Source organism: Ostrea edulis, chromosome 6 (assembly GCF_947568905.1).
Source record: "Ostrea edulis chromosome 6, xbOstEdul1.1, whole genome shotgun sequence".
Lineage (NCBI taxonomy): Eukaryota > Metazoa > Mollusca > Bivalvia > Ostreida > Ostreidae > Ostrea > Ostrea edulis.
This window is the reverse complement of record NC_079169.1, coordinates 63,268,120-63,286,451: the sequence shown is the minus strand read 5'-3', so window position 1 is coordinate 63,286,451 and position 18,332 is coordinate 63,268,120. Positions and strand designations below refer to the sequence as shown.

Genomic DNA, 18,332 nt, shown 5'->3' with positions numbered 1-18,332 from the left:
AAGTAAATAGATGTTTAGAAAGAACAGGTAGTCCTTTACCAAAATTGTAAATTTGATGATCCCAGGGGTTAGGGGTTTTGGTATCAGAGTGGGGCCAAAATAGTCACTTAGTAAATGTGTTAACAATAGACATTTTAAACTTGTTCTTGATAACTACCTTTCAAATTCTTTTCAAATTTGGTATGAAGCATCTTTGGAACAAGGGGGACATAAATTGTAAATTTCAGGATTCCTGGGCCTCAGGGGCGGGGCAAAAACTGCCCAAAATTGACCAATTTTCAAACATCTTCTCTAGAATTGCACATGTTTAAGAAAAACTAAATGCATAGTTATGTAGAGCAGGAAGGCTTCTACCAAAATTGTAAATAGTATATAGTATTTATGTGTAAGTTTGCTGATACTGTATAAAATCTAAATGCATACTAAGGAATAGCAGAAAAGGATGTACAAAAAATGGCAAATTTCACAAACCAGGGTTTTGACTTTAGGATGGGTCCAAATTAGTCATATCTTTTGATGTTTTAATGTTAATACACCTATTATATTATGTAAAGCCTTTCATCAGTGTATACACTTTTGAGGACAGTGAAGTTTTTAAGAGCACATCTTGTTTTATACTGTTGCTGAACATTAGAATTAGCTTAGATATTCAGAACAGGAATTTTTTTCTAGATTTCATAGCTTGGGACTAGTGATACTGTTTCACTAGTATTCATGTGACCGATAAGGCCTGTGGGGGTAGCGATACTTTTTCACTACTATTCAGGTGACCGATAAGGCCTGTGGGACTAGTGATACTTTTTCCACTAGTATTCATGTGACCGATAAGGCCTGTGGGACTAGTGATGCTTTTTCACTAGTATTATTGTGACCGATAAGGCCTGTGGGAGTAGTGATACTTTTTCACTAGTATTCATGTGACCGATAAGGCATGTGGGACTAGTGATACTTTTTCACTAGTATTCATGTGACCGATAAAGCCTGTGGGGGTAGTGATACTTTTTCACTAGTATTCTTGTGACCGATAAGGCCTGTGGGGGTAGCGATACTTTTTCACTACTATTCAGGTGACCGATAAGGTCTGTGGGACTAGTGATACTTTTTCACTAGTGTTCAGGTGACCGATAAGGCCTGTGGGACTAGTGATACTTTTTCACTAGTATTCAGGTGACCGATAAGGCCTGTGGGACTAGTGATACTTTTTCACTAGTGTTCAGGTGACCGATAAGGCCTGTGGGACTAGTGATACTTTTTCACTAGTGTTCAGGTGACCGATAAGGCCTGTGGGACTAGTGATACTTTTTCACTACTAGTATTCAGGCGACCGATAAGGCCTGTGGGCCTCTTGTTAGATGTCTTATTTGTCTTGGAAAGTTGGTACAGAAATTAACTTGAAAAAAATATCTATATGCCAAAATTCATTTAGCTAGTCTATGACTAGAATTCAGACTTTCACACTTTTCGATTGAGTATCAGAGAAAAAAAGAAGTTTAGATATTTAATGTGAACATATTTTTCGATTGAATTTCCGAGAAAAAAAGAAGTGTTCATATCAAAAAGGAAGTTTAAATATCCACATTCTACTGTAGTGTTTGTGGCTTCCGTAGGTGAATGAGATAATTGTACTTTAGTATATATACACTAACAATAAGTGATTACACATACCATCTTACCGCGAACAGTGAGGAACGCTGAACCTTCCTGGTCAGAGCAGTCAAGCGAGGGGCAAACTAGGATAGTTCACATCCTTGATATATTCCCATTAAGATGAATTCGTTTAGCTTATTATTCTCCATTTATACTATACAAGTGAAACATTGCTTCCTACGGGTACGATTTGCATGCCTTGAAGCCATGAATATTAATGATGTACAACTCCGTACCCTGTGTTACCTACAAATTTGCCTTACTTTTGTACGTTTCTTGTTTGTATTATATATTCACTTTGGATATTTTCTCACAGAATACAGGAGGTAAATAAGTACTGGACGATTGTCCATTCTGTTTCTCACAAAATACAGGAGGTAAATAAGCACTGGACGATTGTCCATTCTGTTTGTTGCTTCATCAACATGTAGTGATGTCTGCAAACGCCGGGGGGGGGGGGGGGGGGGGGGGGGACGTCCGTAATATACTGTCTTTTGGTAATAACTTTTATTTAATTCGTTAATGGCATTGAAACATGAGAACTTTCAGCATGGTATCTACCCCAAATTGATACCTGTACAGTTTGTAAAATTTGATTTGAGCTACAATAATTGATTACCAAGATCTCGGACAATTTTAAGGGGTGTAAAGAATATCTTCTTTCTACTCTTCCGTTTTAGAAATGAATTTTAGGAAAGTTGTTCTAGTGTACATCGTCATATTCGCCTGGTTTGCTGTGTACCGATTGGTCTTTGGTCAGACAGAAATAACGTACTATGCTGGACCACGGCTGACGGTCGGTCCAATGGGAGAGACCTACTATGGACCCATGATACCTTACGGCTCTGGAAATTCTGATCTGGCAGGAATCGGTGTTATTGGGCTTCTGTTGTATACAGGTAAGTATTTTATAAAGATGATGGTACTAGAATACCTGTGTCAGTTTCGAGGTCTGAATGAAATGTTATAGCAGTACAAGCTGTAACAGACGGCAAATAAATAAAAGAACAAATATTTAACATGCATGTATTTGTGATTGAATATATAAAACTTCATAGAATGGGAGTGAATCTGAAACAATAAACCCGTCAAATCAGCAGAAAATGTCAATTTATGAATCATTGTCATCTTGTTAGTAATTCCTGCTCGTAATCTCCGATGTGCATTGACCTCCGAGGCTCAGAGGTCACCAGTCCGGAAAAAAGCCAAAGAAAGGCACTGAGCACGTCAGATTTGTACATAGAAAATTAACCATCAAAATTTCGTTTGATTACCTTTTTACACTTGTATAGTACTTCTAGTCATTCAGGAAACGATGTATTATTTTAAAACAAACGACACGTGTAGTTACTCGCGTCAGTTCCCGTCTTTGTATATGACCTCGGTCTCAGCAACCCGATTATGTTCGGCAATCATCGTTCCCATGTCCGTGTATATGACGCAATGACGATTTCAATACGAAACGCTCATTGTAAGTGTGCTCTCAAACAATATTCCCTTGTTTATTTTGCTGAGATTTTTCTTCAAATCTTGGGGATGATATTAGTTATACTGATAGGTGTTATTTGGTGCATACCTGTCCGTCCGTAAACTTTTTAACATTTTCGACTTTTTCTCCAGAACCACATGGCTGATTTAAATCAACCTTGCCATATTTAGCATTCTTGGGTAAAGAGATTCAAGTTTATTCAAATGAAGTTCCACACCCTTTTTGAAGTGGAGATAATTTAGTGAAGATTTTGTGGCATCTTTTAAAAATCTTCTCAAGAACCACTGGCCTAAGTTCAATCGAATGTTACACAAATTATCCTTAGATATAGGGGAATTACGTTTATTCAAATAAAGGGCCATGCTCCCTTTAAAGGGGAAATAATCAAGTAAAGGCAAAAGGGGTGGCGTCATGTAAACATCTTTTTCTCCAGAATAACTGGGCGAAAAAAGTTGAAATTACCGACTTAAAGTAGATTTAAGTTCAAATTATGGTCCCAGGGGTTAAGGTGGGTTACACTAGGGGATCAAAGTTCACATGGAACATACTGGAAAAAATCTATAGAAAGTCTTTTCAGGAACAAAAGGACTATGATTACTCGTATTAATATGCAAGAATCCCCAGGTAGTGTAGATTCAAGTTTAGCTCAAGTTGTGGTTCCCGGAGGACGGTAGAGCTTTCATACTTTGTATATAAATTTCTTGTGGCAAGACCTTTTATTTCATACTATGATCTGTGACCTTGAGCTTTTCCAGAACTAGTCATTTGTATTGTGGCATTCACATGTTGTGTGAATTGGTTATGTCGTAACCCTTTGGGGCTAGGATAGGGGCCACAATATGAAATAAAAACGAGGTGTTTGTAAAACATAGATCCCCCACCATGGTGCAACATTGAAAAGGGTTATACACATGCATAATTTAATTGATAGTAGTACTACCAATTCGAAATATTGAGCAGACAATATCTTCCTATGTCAGAAGTGGATTGACCATGTGAATTAAAAATCAATAGAAGTCATCTACTCCTTATGCTGTACCAGTGTACAAAGTTTGGTGTCAATCAAGCAAATGATTCTTAAAATATAGGAGACAATATATTACTATTCCAGTTTAACCCTTGACCTTTGACCATATTACCTCAAAATCAATAGGGGTCATCTTCTTCTGAAGATGTACCAGTATACCAAATTTGATGTCTGTCAAGCAAAAATTTTTAAGATATTGAGTGAACAGTATGTTCGGATGTCCTGTTTGACCCTTGACATTTGACCATGTGATCTAAAAGTTAATAGGGGTTATCTTCTCCTGACGATGTACCAGTATACCAAATTTAATGTCTGTCAAGTAAGGATTTTTAAGATATTGAGTGAACAGTATGTTCGTATGTTCAGCTTGACCTTTGACCATGTGATCGCAAAGTCAATAGGGGTCATCTTCTTCTGACGATGTACCAGTGTACCAAGTTTGATGTCTGTCAAGCAAAGGGTTTTCAAGATATTGAGCGGACAGTATATTCCTATGTCCAGTTTGACCTTTGACCACGTGATCTCAAAATCAAGATAAAAAATCTAGCTAATAAAAAAAAAAGAGAAATTGTAAGATTACAAATTACAATTACATTACAATTAATATGGATCTCATTATATGGGATGGAGGGCCTTACAGGTCACAAGTTCAAAGGTCTTGAGGATTTCTAACATGTACATGTTGCAATGTATATACATGTAGCAATTTTAGTGTATTGTCCGACCAATAAATAGAGAATCATAAAACTCCATAGACAAGTTTATCATGGTTAGGAGTTTATCCCTATTGATTTTCAGGTGAAAATTAACCTTCCAACATATACACAGCAGCAGAAAAAGCATATTTTGAACAATTGCTATCCGACCGATTAATAGAGATTTGTTAAAAAAATTGACTAAATTCACAGGCAATTGTTTGTTTTTAGGATCAAAAGGTTATAATGTTTTCTAGTTGAGGAAAGAGTGGAATGTGCTGCAAAGATGTTTTATTAATGATGGATAAATAGTACAGTGGGAACAGAGTGACTGGGGGTACCAGTACATGTAAAGTAGTTACAGTGGGAACAGAGTGACTGGGGGTACCCGTACATGTAAAGTAATCACAGTGGGAACAGAGTGACTGGGGGTACCCGTACATGTAAAATAGTCACAGTGGGAACAGAGTGACTGGGGGTACCCGTACATGTAAAATAGTCACAGTGGGAACAGAGTGAATGGGGGTACCCGTACATGTAAAGTAGTTACAGTGGGAACAGAGTGACTGGGGGTACCAGTACATGTAAAGTAGTTACAGTGGGAACAGAGTGACTGGGGGTACCCGTACATGTAAAGTAATCACAGTGGGAACAGAGTGACTGGGGGTACCCGTACATGTAAAGTAGTTACAGTGGGAACAGAGTGACTGGGGGTACCCGTACATGTAAAGTAATCACAGTGGGAACAGAGTGACTGGGGGTACCAGTACATGTAAAATAGTCACAGTGGGAACAGAGTGACTGGGGGTACCAGTACATGTAAAGTAGTTACAGTGGGAACAGAGTGACTGGGGGTACCCGTACATGTAAAGTAATCACAGTGGGAACAGAGTGACTGGGGGTACCCGTACATGTAAAATAGTCACAGTGGGAACAGAGTGACTGGGGGTACCCGTACATGTAAAATAGTCACAGTGAGAACAGAGGGACTGGGGTACCCGTACATGTAAAGTAGTTACAGTGGGAACAGAGTGACTGGGGGTACCCGTACATGTAAAATAGTCACAGTGAGAACAGAGGGACTGGGGGTACCCGTACATGTAAAATAGTCACAGTGGGAACAGAGTGACTGGGGGTACCCGTACATGTAAAATAGTCACAGTGGGAACAGAGTGACTGGGGGTACCCGTACATGTAAAGTAGTTACAGTGGGAACAGAGTGACTGGGGGTACCCGTACATGTAAAATAGTCACAGTGAGAACAGAGTGACTGGGGTACCCGTACATGTAAAATAGTCACAGTGGGAATAGAGTGGGGGGTACCAGTACATGTAACGTAGTTACAGTTAATGATGATATATCTTTCCAATTTTCTTCTTAGCAATTAAGTTTGCAAGAAAGATGATGAATGGAAATCGTCAACCTTTTAGATATAAATGAATGCACCCCCGGTATGCCCTCGGCTATGTTACAATAAACATCCAATGTACTACATACAAGTATAAATACGTACAAAGCCAACTTATCATGTGGTGATGCAACTGGGATTGTGAATGGACACATGTGATGATGCAATATGAATTGTACGTTGTATATATTTCAGGATACACGACAAAGTATATACATTATGTATACCTACAGTTTATATTAAATTTTGTGTTGTGGGTGTGCAATTGTGATTGAACATCGTAACTGTATCATAACTCAAACTGTATGTAAATGTTATTAAAGTAAATACGAGGCAAGAAACAATATGTTCGGCTGATTTTTAAGGACAGACATGCATACAAGATGTTTTGGCACAGGAAACGGATATAAAAATTCTTGAAATTGACTGGTGGTCAGGTGATCAACAGTAGCATGAAGCCTGATAAGGTCAGGAGGTGGTAGCACGGTGTCTGAAAGTATTCATCTAATATCAATTTATATAGAACATTTAATCCTTTTAATTTTGGATATGTTTACCTATCATGTACTCAAATAGATTAAAAGTGATGATTATTTTTAATCTTTTGATATTTCTTTTTAGTGATGAAAATTTTGGGTCCAATCATTTTTATAGGACTCGTAGGAAGCTCGCTTAGGTAAGTGATTAGAATACTGTATGTGGGAGCAGGGGTGGGGTGGGGGGGAAGGGGTGTCATGCATGTGAACTTCACCCCTGACATTATATCCACTAGAAGTAACTCACGGTGGTTGTGTATGGATTAGAATGTAAATTTAGGTGCTTGATGATATGATATTTAATCAAGTAAGTGAAAGAAGCATTGACTAATTGCCATTTTTCATTGATATAATTTTCGAGTCGGCCAAATATAATATCAGACAGAGGCACCCCTTCCCGTCTAAGCTCTGCAAGGCATGTATTGGTGCTACGCTTATACTTATTCAGAAACACTTGGCTACCGAAGATGGCCAGCCAAATGTTTTCTATCTATGACCCAGAAAGTCACATGTGTGTTACCTAAAGCCCTCTAAGTGTTCAAACACTTTGTGGTGTGTTCTTCACCACTGTTATTGATGTTATATGTACGCTGTGGTAAGAACGGAGGAAATTGAAAAAGGAAGAACATTTTATTTTACATCACATGGCATACACACTTTCTTATAGGTAAAACGTCAATATTTGTGGTGTGCCACAGACTCTGATATTAGTCTTACAAATTTTCTAGATTTACATGTGTACTCATGAAAAAGGCACACATTAAAATCTTCCCCCACATGCCAAGATGCATTAAGCGGAAGGTTGAACAAGTGCGCTGGGGCCACCCCCTCTCTTTATTTTATAATTGGTAAAATATCTTGAAAACGGTTGAGATCCCCAACCACTTATTCACATATATCCTTGTTGCTCATGTTAACATGAATTGAGCAATGTATCTTCTGTTGATGACGTCTATTAACGCCCTATAGCACAGTTTCGTTGCGTTTACCGGAATCTGGCTGACACGTGCTTCCGGGGTCATCCCCACCCCTCATCTAATAATTGGTAATTATGAATATATTGAAAACATTTACGATACCCATCTTAAACAATATAAATTCCTGCAGCTCATGTTACCATGCATCGAGTATTTTGCCGGTCATTTGCCCCATGGTCATCCCCACCCCTCATTTTGTTATTTTTCAAATACATGTATCTTGAAAATGGTAGAGATCTCCACCCATAAACCATTTGTATTTTTGCTGCTTAGATTAACAAGCATCGAGTGTTATAATTTGCAAAAGGTCAAGGGTCACCCCCACTCACGTTTCATTTTGATCAAATATTTTGAAAATGGTTGAAATCCCTACCACTATAGACAATGTACATGTACATGTATACTGCTGAAATGTCAAGATGCATTAAGTAATATGTTGGACAAATGGCCCGGGGTTTTCCCCCACCCCTTCCCCTTTAATTGTTCAATATATGTGAAAGACTTTCGGACAACTAAGCCTTACTCATGTACTTTCAAAACCAAACACAGGAGTTCTATATATATATATATATATATATATATATATATATATATATATATACACCAGCATTTTCTAAAGATTGCAGCAGTTGTTATCCCGGCCGATCCATCTGTCACTCCTCAAACTCAAAGACAATTCATCTTTTGGAATATGATTGTCCTGTAGAAGTACAGTAAGGTTTCAGAGTTTCCATTTTCATTCTGGGGACCATCAATTAAAAACAATGTTTTTTCTACAAAGACCATGTTTCGAAGCAGTAATACATTTTACCCAGTAGCCTTAAATAGACATTTTTTGTCAGTTAAAATAAACTAACTTTTCTGCAACTGATTTCAAGTTTTTGTATAAAAGCGTCGTTTTTCAACCCCCATTTGGCTCCCAGCATTAGACACACACAGGACACCGGCCATCAATCAAATTCCAAAAGATGAATTGACAACTGCTTGAAATGTAAGAGGAGTTGATGACGATACCTGATGCGTGAAAGACAGACGCACGGATCGGGATGACAACAAAATACCCGATCTTTCCTTAGAACGTGCTGGTGTAATGAAATTTAATCATTTATATGTTAATTTATATATTTTTTTTTACTTTCCTATATCACGATATTTTTGATGATCTAAATTTTGTCAAATGTTGTGTATTTTGTTTTTGGTCATAGTGGTTTGTGAACGGGCGTCTACCACCAAAGTCCACAGGGAAACAAAAAAATCAATTATTGAGTCATATGTTAAAAATCTGCTTTACATATGTTATTACGCAATAACAGCTGGGTTTTAAATGATGAGGAACTGACTTATTCAAGATAAAACTATATATATACCGGTATTACGAAACAAAGTATATTTGGAATCGTAGAGTTTATCTTTACGATGAGATGATATTACAAAATTTTAAAACAATAATAAAGATTTAAAACTTTGAAAAGGAGATTTGATCCGAATTTTATTCAATATTTGATTCTCAATTTCATTGTTCACAAGTGTAACAGGCATTAGTCAACTAAACTCTGAATGTCAGTTATCAATCTACACGTTCGTTACAGATACCACAATGTTTTGTTATGCAAACAATGGCTAGTGCCTCTATAGCTGCATTTGTTTACAAAGAAATGGTGGTAGGTAGGGAAATGCCATATTTTTAGCAGAGTTATTAGTAATAAAAGAAACCCACAAAAAGTAGTCTCATTGTGTTTATAACAAACGTATAAATAATTATATATGATTGAAAAAGAAACTTTTACCAAAGACTTTAGGTTATATAACTTGCGTAAACAAAACGAAGGCTCGAGCCCTGTTTACATAACAAAGAATTGTAAACTTTGCAACACACATGTAACTGAACAACCGACATTCAAATTTTGTGTAATACATTGTATCAGTGGCACAAAATATAAGTAGTTGGATTTTTCTTTTCATGCACGTGTCCTAAAAATCAAAATCAAGGAATAGATAAACAAACAAGTTCTGAATATACCTTTTGAATATATTACCATACAAGTTAGATGTCAAATGCTTAATCAATTCATTTCCAAACGAGCATGAGGCTAATCTAGAGTTTCCAACGAAGACGTAAAGGTACCAATTATATCACAACCCGAATTTTTAATTGAGTTCAATTTTTCTGTTCTAATTTTTTAATGTGAGTTGCATACATACTGGGACCCAAATTATGCGACACAGGGCACGACACGAGCGCTCGTACTACATATTAAAACACTGAGACGGGTCCTTTATATAAAACATAGGGTGCTCAATTCTTTATTAACTCAAACCCAGATCATTGGTACATGAGGGACAAAGAACTATATACATATATAAACAAAGGTTACAGGTAGTCATACTGCACTGAAAAGGTGAAGATAACAAACAGCGATCAATCTCCTAACTCCTACAAAGGAGTAGGACAAGCACTGACCCCTGCACACACCAGAGGTGTGCTCAGGCGCCTATGAGGATCAAGCATCCCCTGTCGACCGGCCACACCCGTCATGAGCCCTATATCTTGATAAGATAAACGGAGTAATCCGTAGTCAAAATCGCTGTTTAAGAAAGACCAAACAATTGGTATGAAACAAGTCAAACAGCATTTGACCCAAAGGCAGGTTGAATTGGTTATATCGTTATAACGACCATAGAAGTTTCGAAATGCTGAATATAAACGAGTGTTGAACCCCCTGTAACATCAACTTATTTGTTAGTAGCCTGCCTCGATTTAAAATCTGATTATCTACAGAACAAGGTTTTGCGTATCAAATCAGTTGAGAAGACATAAACACCATATGCAGATGATAATGGAATATTGCTACATGAATATTGGAAGTTGACGATGGAGAAGCTGAAGTCGGGATGAATTTGTAATGAAGTTGAGTTGATAGTTTGCCTTTGATATCTATATGTTCAATAAAATATCCAAGTATGAAGCAGATGTGGAGACTCTGTGGTGACCTTTATTTCAGGTTCAACGGGATATATCGAATCGACATATTATATGAATGAAAATTAAAATTTTTAATAGATAAAACACCATCGATATAATTATGTCGAGTTGAATGCCTCAGCAAGATATTTTTCTTCTAGAGTAGGAGCTTTTGAAATAAGTTTGCCTTATAAGAATATAAAAACAGATTAACTAATAAAGGAGCACAATTCATGCCGTTGGAAATTCCAACAGACTGTTGGAAGACCTAATCACCTAAGACTACAAAGATATTGTCAATGAGGAACTCCAGCATCTTTTCAATATCAACTTCAGAGTATCTGTGCGTAAAATAAGAATCAGAGTGGTGTTTAACAAAGTAATGTTTTGTATGATTGATAACAAGATATAAATATTTCCTTTTTAAATTTTTATTGACGAAGCAGCTGTCTATGATGTCAGAAATCTTAGTCTTTCATTCATGATGAGGAATGGTTGTGTAAAGTGATGAAAAGTCATACGTTTTGATGTTGATTTAGAATAAGTATACAACCAGTTGTAGGTACATGTACATAATATACAGGCAACAGTAAACATGTTAACAATTGCCAATGGTTTTAATACTAATTTCGCAATGCATAAAAATTACAGAGTATATATTCTGAATCCAACTTTTGTAGAAATATAGCTCCTTAAAACAAATGCACAAGTGTAACAATAAAAAGGAGCGGTACGACTTCAAATTTGGAAATATTGCAGACAAGGATATATAACTGTTATGCATCCTTTATTTTACAGTATCCTACAAAAGACTTCACTCTGTATAATATTTACAGGGCACTTGATGTATACTAAGGAATACTGTGGCATGTGTAATTTATGTTCTTGACTTCATGTTTTATCATACTAAAACATGCACGAAATATTCACAAAAAATCGTTACAAAACCAGTTCGAGTTATAAGAAATTACATACATGTACTTCCTTCCTGCTTGTACACGTATATTTAGATTTTCATTTTTTTTTTTTTTTTACAATAGATATTCCTATCATGAATTTATCAATTTGGCTAAAAAAAAATCAATTTCTAACGTCTATCATACAATAGATACACGTACACGAAAAGATGACATGTTTAATAGTTGTGAGTTGTTATTATATGTTGGGAGCAATACAGTACCAACTTGCACAGATTTGGAAAAAATTAAGTAGCATGACACTCGGTTCTAAAATCCATGCAGGGACCCATTATACGAGGGGTCTTACGACTTATACAAATCCATGGCAAATGTGAAGAAACTAGGCTTATGCATTCATTTTACAAACGGAATATTTTGACCAAATAAAAGTGTGAAATAAGCCCTTTCTTCAAATTTTATGGTGTATATAATATGCTTCAACTTGATTTCTTTATACATTACGGCATTGTTGATCATTCTTTAAAATTTTATTGTGTTTATTCTTCATTTTTCAGCAATTGACTCTGGATGTAATGGAAGAAGTACATGGAATAAAAGATTCTCCGTTCTAAGACCATAATTCCATTGTCATGTTTTAATTCATGGAGCCATACTACTCTTTGTTGCTTAAATGATGTCTGGGAAACTTGAATCAAAAGGGAATTAAAGGCGTTGTAAAATATCACTGTATTTCCTTATTTGAAAAAAAATAAGTACTTCTGTCCGTAGCGGAACAAAATTACTGCAAAAAAATATTTTAACAAATATAGGAATAAGTTGTTAATTGATAAAAGTAACATAATATCAGTATCTGATTAAACTTGTATGATATTGTAAGTTGTTATCCTTTTGAGACCATTTTAGATGGGTGTTGCTAAAACGCGGAACGGAACACGGAAAAGAATTTAAGAATTAGAATGATTAATGTAGCTAAGATAACACCAAAAATCGGAAGAAAATACTTCATTATGATTAAAATCTAAATTGTGGGAATTTGTTTACAAGCGGTAAAACAATTTTATCTTAAAATTCTGCATCATAAAATGATTTTAGCGATAAGAATTTACAAAGCATTTTACAAGAATTTGGAAATGTCGGCATTGACAGATATGTTAGCGAGAGCGACACCTATGGGTAGAGAATGGAAAGAATACACGTACTTTATACAACCAACCAATCAAGTTGGTGAGAAAATAGCACACCAGTGGTGTTGCTAATAAAACAGTCACGTGGTCAGCGCTCAGCAAAGAGTTATTCGAAATCCCATAGCATGGACCTGTCCACAACTGCCCTGCTCTAGTAATTCAAAATTTTAAAAAAGACCCCTGATCAATGCAATTTTAATATAATTGTATTTTCCCCTTCTACATGATGTAAATATAAATTACACAAGCAGAAATCAAACAATAATTTGCACATTAATTTCTAAAATTTGTAACTAATTGAAATAATTTATATTATCAATTTATGATACCTCTATATTTATAAAAACAAATCATTCATTGAGTCAATGACTTAGAGAAAGAGGGGGGTGGGTGTAGACTGTGTGTCAGCTATCATTTATAGGAATACAACTATTATACAATCAATATGTCCACAGAAACTCTGCAGACGGGCTTGAGACATGCCATGTGTATATCAAAACTATATACAACACCCTGCTCTCTTGGCAAAGTAAATTCCAGGCAAATAACAATGACCACAGATGAGCCCCACCCACATCCAGTGATCTGTGAAGAAACCGTACGGTATTTGGGGGGGGGGGGTCTTATATATGTATATTAGTATCTCACAAGTGGTCATTTCTAAAGCTTACAGAAGGTACAAACTGACTATCCAGAAGGACTTCTGAGGATGATCGGTATGGAAATAACATATTTTGGATACAATTTTGGTTCTGTATAAAATAATTTCACTCTAAAGGGAGGGGGGGGGGGGGGTCTGTACATAAAATCTATACAAGCTATCCACACTTCAGGTGCCTGTGGTAGAACTAAATTACGAATAAAAGCAAGTTCGATTTAAGAAGGCTATGTTTGGGAGAAATTATTTCAAGTTTTACTATGTTGTTTTCGTGGGGGGTGGGAGGGGGAAGCTTTTCTTCATTGGATATAAAATTTTAAAATTCAAGTCTTTCAGTAGGGTTATTTTTTTCCCTCTATTTAGTATTTTCCATGGCAAGTTAATGATTTTAATATAGTTATGCATTAGTATGAAGTATATCAAACGGTGGATTATGTGGATGACTTCCCACTCTCAGTCTCTCTGTAATTTCTGCCTCCCTTGTTCATGATAAACCTTTTATTTTGCAAAATGCTGACCTCATAACATTATTGCATACAATATTTTCCGTTTTCTGTTCCGTCTTCCGTTTCATTTTCCGTTCCGCGTTTTAGCAACACTCAATAATAATAATAATTTTCCTTTTCCCGATGTCCCTAATATATTTTATGCTTTATGCGCCTTGTTACACCAGCGTTATCATATGAAAAAATAAAACAAAATCTAAGTAGTGGTATGAAAGAAACATCTATCAATGGGCACTTTTCTGAGGAAATTCGGTAAACCTTTTTATTTTATTGAGTTTGCCAGTGTATTAGTTCTGCATAGCATACAGACAGAACTACACTGTATGTTCATACCTAATGTTCATGCTGTAAATTAGGTCAAAATTTATTTGTAATAAAATCACAAGTGTAATTATGCAATCCAAGTGTGCTCTAGATAATGGAACTACATGCGCAAACTGCGACATTCACTATTCTCTGTATCAAATATTATCTATACAAAATTTCGTATCACAAGGCTTCCAATATGCATGAAAAAATTTCATCATTGATCTGTTTGTTCAAACATTCTGTATGCTTTCTTTCTAATTTTAATAAAGGAAGTCAAGGTTCAAACGTTCGAAATACAATTTTTCTAATGTTTCGGAATCTCCCAATGACGTAGGGAAAAAAAGAATATTGATCAACTCATCTAAAATATATAGATGTAATTATTATTTGTTTAGTGCACGTGGTTTTCTGATGTTACAAATGTTTAATGATCCTTTGAAACCACCCCCTGGAAAATACGGCGATTTTACGTAATTGTAGGTTTTCAAATTAATGATCGCGATTATGTACCATAATAATATTTGACACCCACCAAATCGTGAGAATAAAGAGTTTTATATCGATGGGTGGATATTTCAGTTGTGATCGAGTTCGCTCATGCATCATTGATGTATTTTCTCAATTCATAATACTTTCATTTTCCAATATTGTCTCGTGTCCCATCAGGGTGTAATGAATATTGCATGTACAGGTTTTTTAGAAGTTTGTTTTAATAGCATATGAATGTAATCATTAATCATCTATTTCTTAGATATTGAAAATAATATTTAAGTTTTTGAAAGTATTAGTATCTGAACACACGCATAATAAAAATTCTCCAATATTTGATACAGATCAGAAAGAAATTAAAGAACGATGTTATTTTAGTTAGAACTCAATTTCACATATGTAACTGTTGTTATTTGAACAGCTAGTATCGTGCCACTTGTAGTCAGATGGCTGATACAGGATGACGCAGTCCGCAGAGCCAACCCTGTCAGGATTTCCGGGACCCCAGTTTTTGTAGGTGAATTCCCGGGAATACCCCTCCCACATGAACACCCCGTCCCGAGCGGCATCTGTCCCTCCTATCCAATAGTCTCGTGCTGCGAGCGCTGTATAAATAACAAAAATATAAAAAGAATATATACTGTACCAGAAATTAGTCAACGGACTAACATTTTCCATTAAAATAAGAATACCCCGATGTTCTACCTGTAACTAGTCAGTCCGTTAATAGGCATGAAGATAGGAGAAGCTATGAGCAAAGTTGTTGTAAATTAATGTGGTCATACTCCTCACGGATCCTTTGAGATATCGTGACAAATTAATCCCCTTCCCCATGATGGCTGTGTTAGATTATAAAGAAATAATGCTGACCTCCTAGCCCCCTATGCCAGGGTGACTACTCTTTACTACCTATCTAATCAACATACCGGTTATTCCTTTGGATCTAACGAAGTTCCGAATAAACGTATCTTCTCTCTCGCTTGATATGCTTACATACTTTGAGCTTCCATGCTTTCTTTCACATTGGACCTAAAAGAAAAAAATATAGAAATTGTTATGGAAAATATTGAGATTTTTTTTTTTTTTTCTTTTTTTTTTTTTTTTACAAGGTACTGGTTGCACAACACTAGATAGGTGTGCATGACATGTTAATTTCACAAAAATGTGGAGAGCATCGTCTTGCATCTAATTTATCTAATCTTTAAGTTATGTAGGAATCGCTCTGTCTGCTCGACTGTTAAAGATGTTGCTGGATTGATCATTGAGAGGTAAAATAAGACAATATTTTCCTTTATCGCCCAGAGGCATGATTTCACTAGTCGACTTTCTAAGGCCATGCAATGACATTCGACAAATTTCTGTTCAAAAGATAAAATGTTAAGTGATTGGTCATTGATTTCAGAAAATGGTTAAGAAGACATGATACTATTTGATATTACTTACATTAAAGGTATACATGCATGTGGGCATAACTTTTTTTTTTAGTTCATAAGGTCAAATAGGGGATTTTCGAGTTCTTCCGTTCCGTGCGTATTTTGTGTTTTAGAATCTACCTGGCGATTTTTTAGGCATGCTTTCTTCCGGTTTAGCCACAGGGGCATCTTATCCGCTCTGTTCTCTATCACACATATATATGTGTGATAGAGAACAGAGCGGATAAGATGTCCCTGTGGTTTAGCTATTAAACAATCAGACGATTTCGTTCATTTATATTACTCACTGGTTTTGATACCGAATTTAAGTACCAGTGCCATTGGTGTGTGGCAGAGGGATGCAATACGGATTTACGTAAGAGAGGAAAACAGGCACGTAGCATCGTTTTTCAGGGAAGGGGGGGGGGGGGGTAGTCAGAGAAGATGCCTTCACACTACTTTGTCTAAAATTCTTGACAAGAATAAATAAATATATCAAAACAAACAAATCCCAACATGTTCATTTGACTAATATTCAAAATCTTTCAAATTTGAAATGCATGGATGAAGGTTAAGTAGTGGCATACGAATTATATTATACCTCAATATATATATATATATATATATATATATATATATATATTTTACACCTTTTAAAATTCAGGAGGGGGGGGGGGGGTGGGTGGGTGGGTGAATGATTGATTGTTTTTACGACTCGTCGAGGAGTTTTCACTCATTTCTCATTTTAAGACACCAACAGCTTTAGGTTAAGTACCGCAAATTTAGACCTATGCTTAGCGCTCAGGGCCGTAGCAGTGAGGGTTCTTTATCGTGCCAACGCCGGGGGGGGGGGGGGGGGGGAGGGGGGGGGGTGTTAGTATAGCGTATGACTATCATATACATGTATATTGCCTAAGAATTTTCCCCCCAAATACTGATTACTTGAATCGTAGGGAGAACACATTATGGATTCACTTCATAAATTGCATTCGTACCATTCACTTCTGCCGCCATAAAAAAATCGGAGGAGGGGGGGGGGGGGGGCTTGGTGGTTGTGTCACGAAATATATCTTTATTTGTAAACATAAATAATAGAAAGTTATGGTGGTTAAAATGGGGACCAGTCCCCCCCCCCTCCCTCATTCTACGTGCATGCCTCAGAAGTACCGATACATGTATATCCATTATCGGATTTGCAATGCCGAAGTCGCCGTTCATTCCAAAGGTGGCCAATATTTGTAAAGATAAATCATGACATAGTAACTTTCAATAGCTGGTATATGTCCTCATTTAATTTTCCCCACAATTTTATTGATGATTTCCGACAACTCAGTCATTCAGTCAATTTTCTTTACCGATCGGCGATTGATTTTCAAGAGCTTGAGATCAATTTTTTTTATGTATCTACACCAACATTTTTGGAAAGGATTTCCAAATTTATACCAATCGCAAGCTTACATAGCCTTTGTATGTTATTTTTACGGTAAAAGGAACAAGAAACGCTTATCTGTAACAAAAATTTCTTCAGTTCGATTATACTTGCATAGAATCAACGTCCATTTTAATAGGTTATACACTTACACAAGACTTGGCTGTAGTGTATTTATGTTAACTACGATAAACCGGATATGACCATGCCTAAAAAAGTATGACGTAATAGTGACTAAATGCAGAATAAACACGGATATGGAAGAACTCGAAAATCCCCTATTGGCTTCCCATCCATTACCGATCCCAATTCAAAATTTTGACCTATACGTATTCTTCCTTCCATGGATCTGCGCCGTCATACATCGCAAATCTTTTAAATGAATACAAACCAAGTCGACCAATACGATCAGAATTGAAGTCGCGACTTATGGTGCCAAAGATCAAAACAAAAAATACGGACACCGCCAACTCAGCTGGGATGCAGCACATCTTTGATATGACCTTCCAGATGACATCAAGAAGTCAACTGCGCATCTCTTGAAATTTTCTAAAAACGTCCCAATTAGCTTTTTAGATTCTAGCATATAGATGTACAAAGTGTTACTGTTTTTAATTATCAAACACCAAAATACAAAAAAAAAAAAAAAAAAAAAAAAAAAAAAAAAAATTAAAAAACAAACAC

General features: G+C 36.2%; 2 protein-coding genes across 3 annotated transcripts in view; one reads left to right on the top strand and one right to left on the bottom strand.

The window, feature by feature from the left end:
* The first annotated feature begins 1,572 nt into the window (after positions 1 to 1,572).
* On the top strand, positions 1,573 to 12,382 carry LOC125683133 (uncharacterized). Of its 2 annotated transcripts, none has more exons than XM_048923965.2 (4): positions 1,573 to 1,973; positions 2,328 to 2,546; positions 6,888 to 6,942; positions 12,216 to 12,382. In XM_048923965.2, exons 1-4 carry the CDS (start codon positions 1,865 to 1,867, stop codon positions 12,220 to 12,222), a joined length of 390 nt encoding a protein of 129 aa, XP_048779922.1. In that variant the 5' UTR covers positions 1,573 to 1,864; the 3' UTR covers positions 12,223 to 12,382. The 2 variants fall into 2 exon arrangements, with proteins under 2 accessions (XP_048779922.1, XP_048779923.1); XM_048923966.2 differs by having other exon boundaries at positions 1,584 to 1,914.
* Positions 12,383 to 14,361: 1,979 nt separating this feature from the next.
* Positions 14,362 to 18,332, bottom strand: part of LOC125683132 (perlucin-like protein) — a 13,596-nt gene continuing 9,625 nt past the window's right edge. Inside the window, exons 3-4 of the mRNA XM_048923964.2 lie at positions 15,734 to 15,836; positions 14,362 to 15,412 (exon numbers count right to left, since the gene is read on the bottom strand). Coding sequence (XP_048779921.2) covers positions 15,186 to 15,412; positions 15,734 to 15,836 — 330 coding nt within the window. The 3' untranslated portion in view covers positions 14,362 to 15,185. The remainder of the gene's footprint in view (positions 15,413 to 15,733; positions 15,837 to 18,332) is intronic.

What these genes read in the sequence shown, in the direction of transcription:
- LOC125683133 (XM_048923965.2), top strand. Translation starts at nt 1,865, where the DNA reads ATGATGTACAACTCCGTACCCTGTGTTACCTACAAATTTGCCTTACTT. An exon ending in TTTCTCACAGAATACAGGAG is followed by an intron (nt 1,974 to 2,327) that starts GTAAATAAGTAC and finishes CTTCCGTTTTAG; the next exon opens with AAATGAATTTTAGGAAAGTT. An exon ending in TGGGCTTCTGTTGTATACAG is followed by an intron (nt 2,547 to 6,887) that starts GTAAGTATTTTA and finishes ATTTCTTTTTAG; the next exon opens with TGATGAAAATTTTGGGTCCA.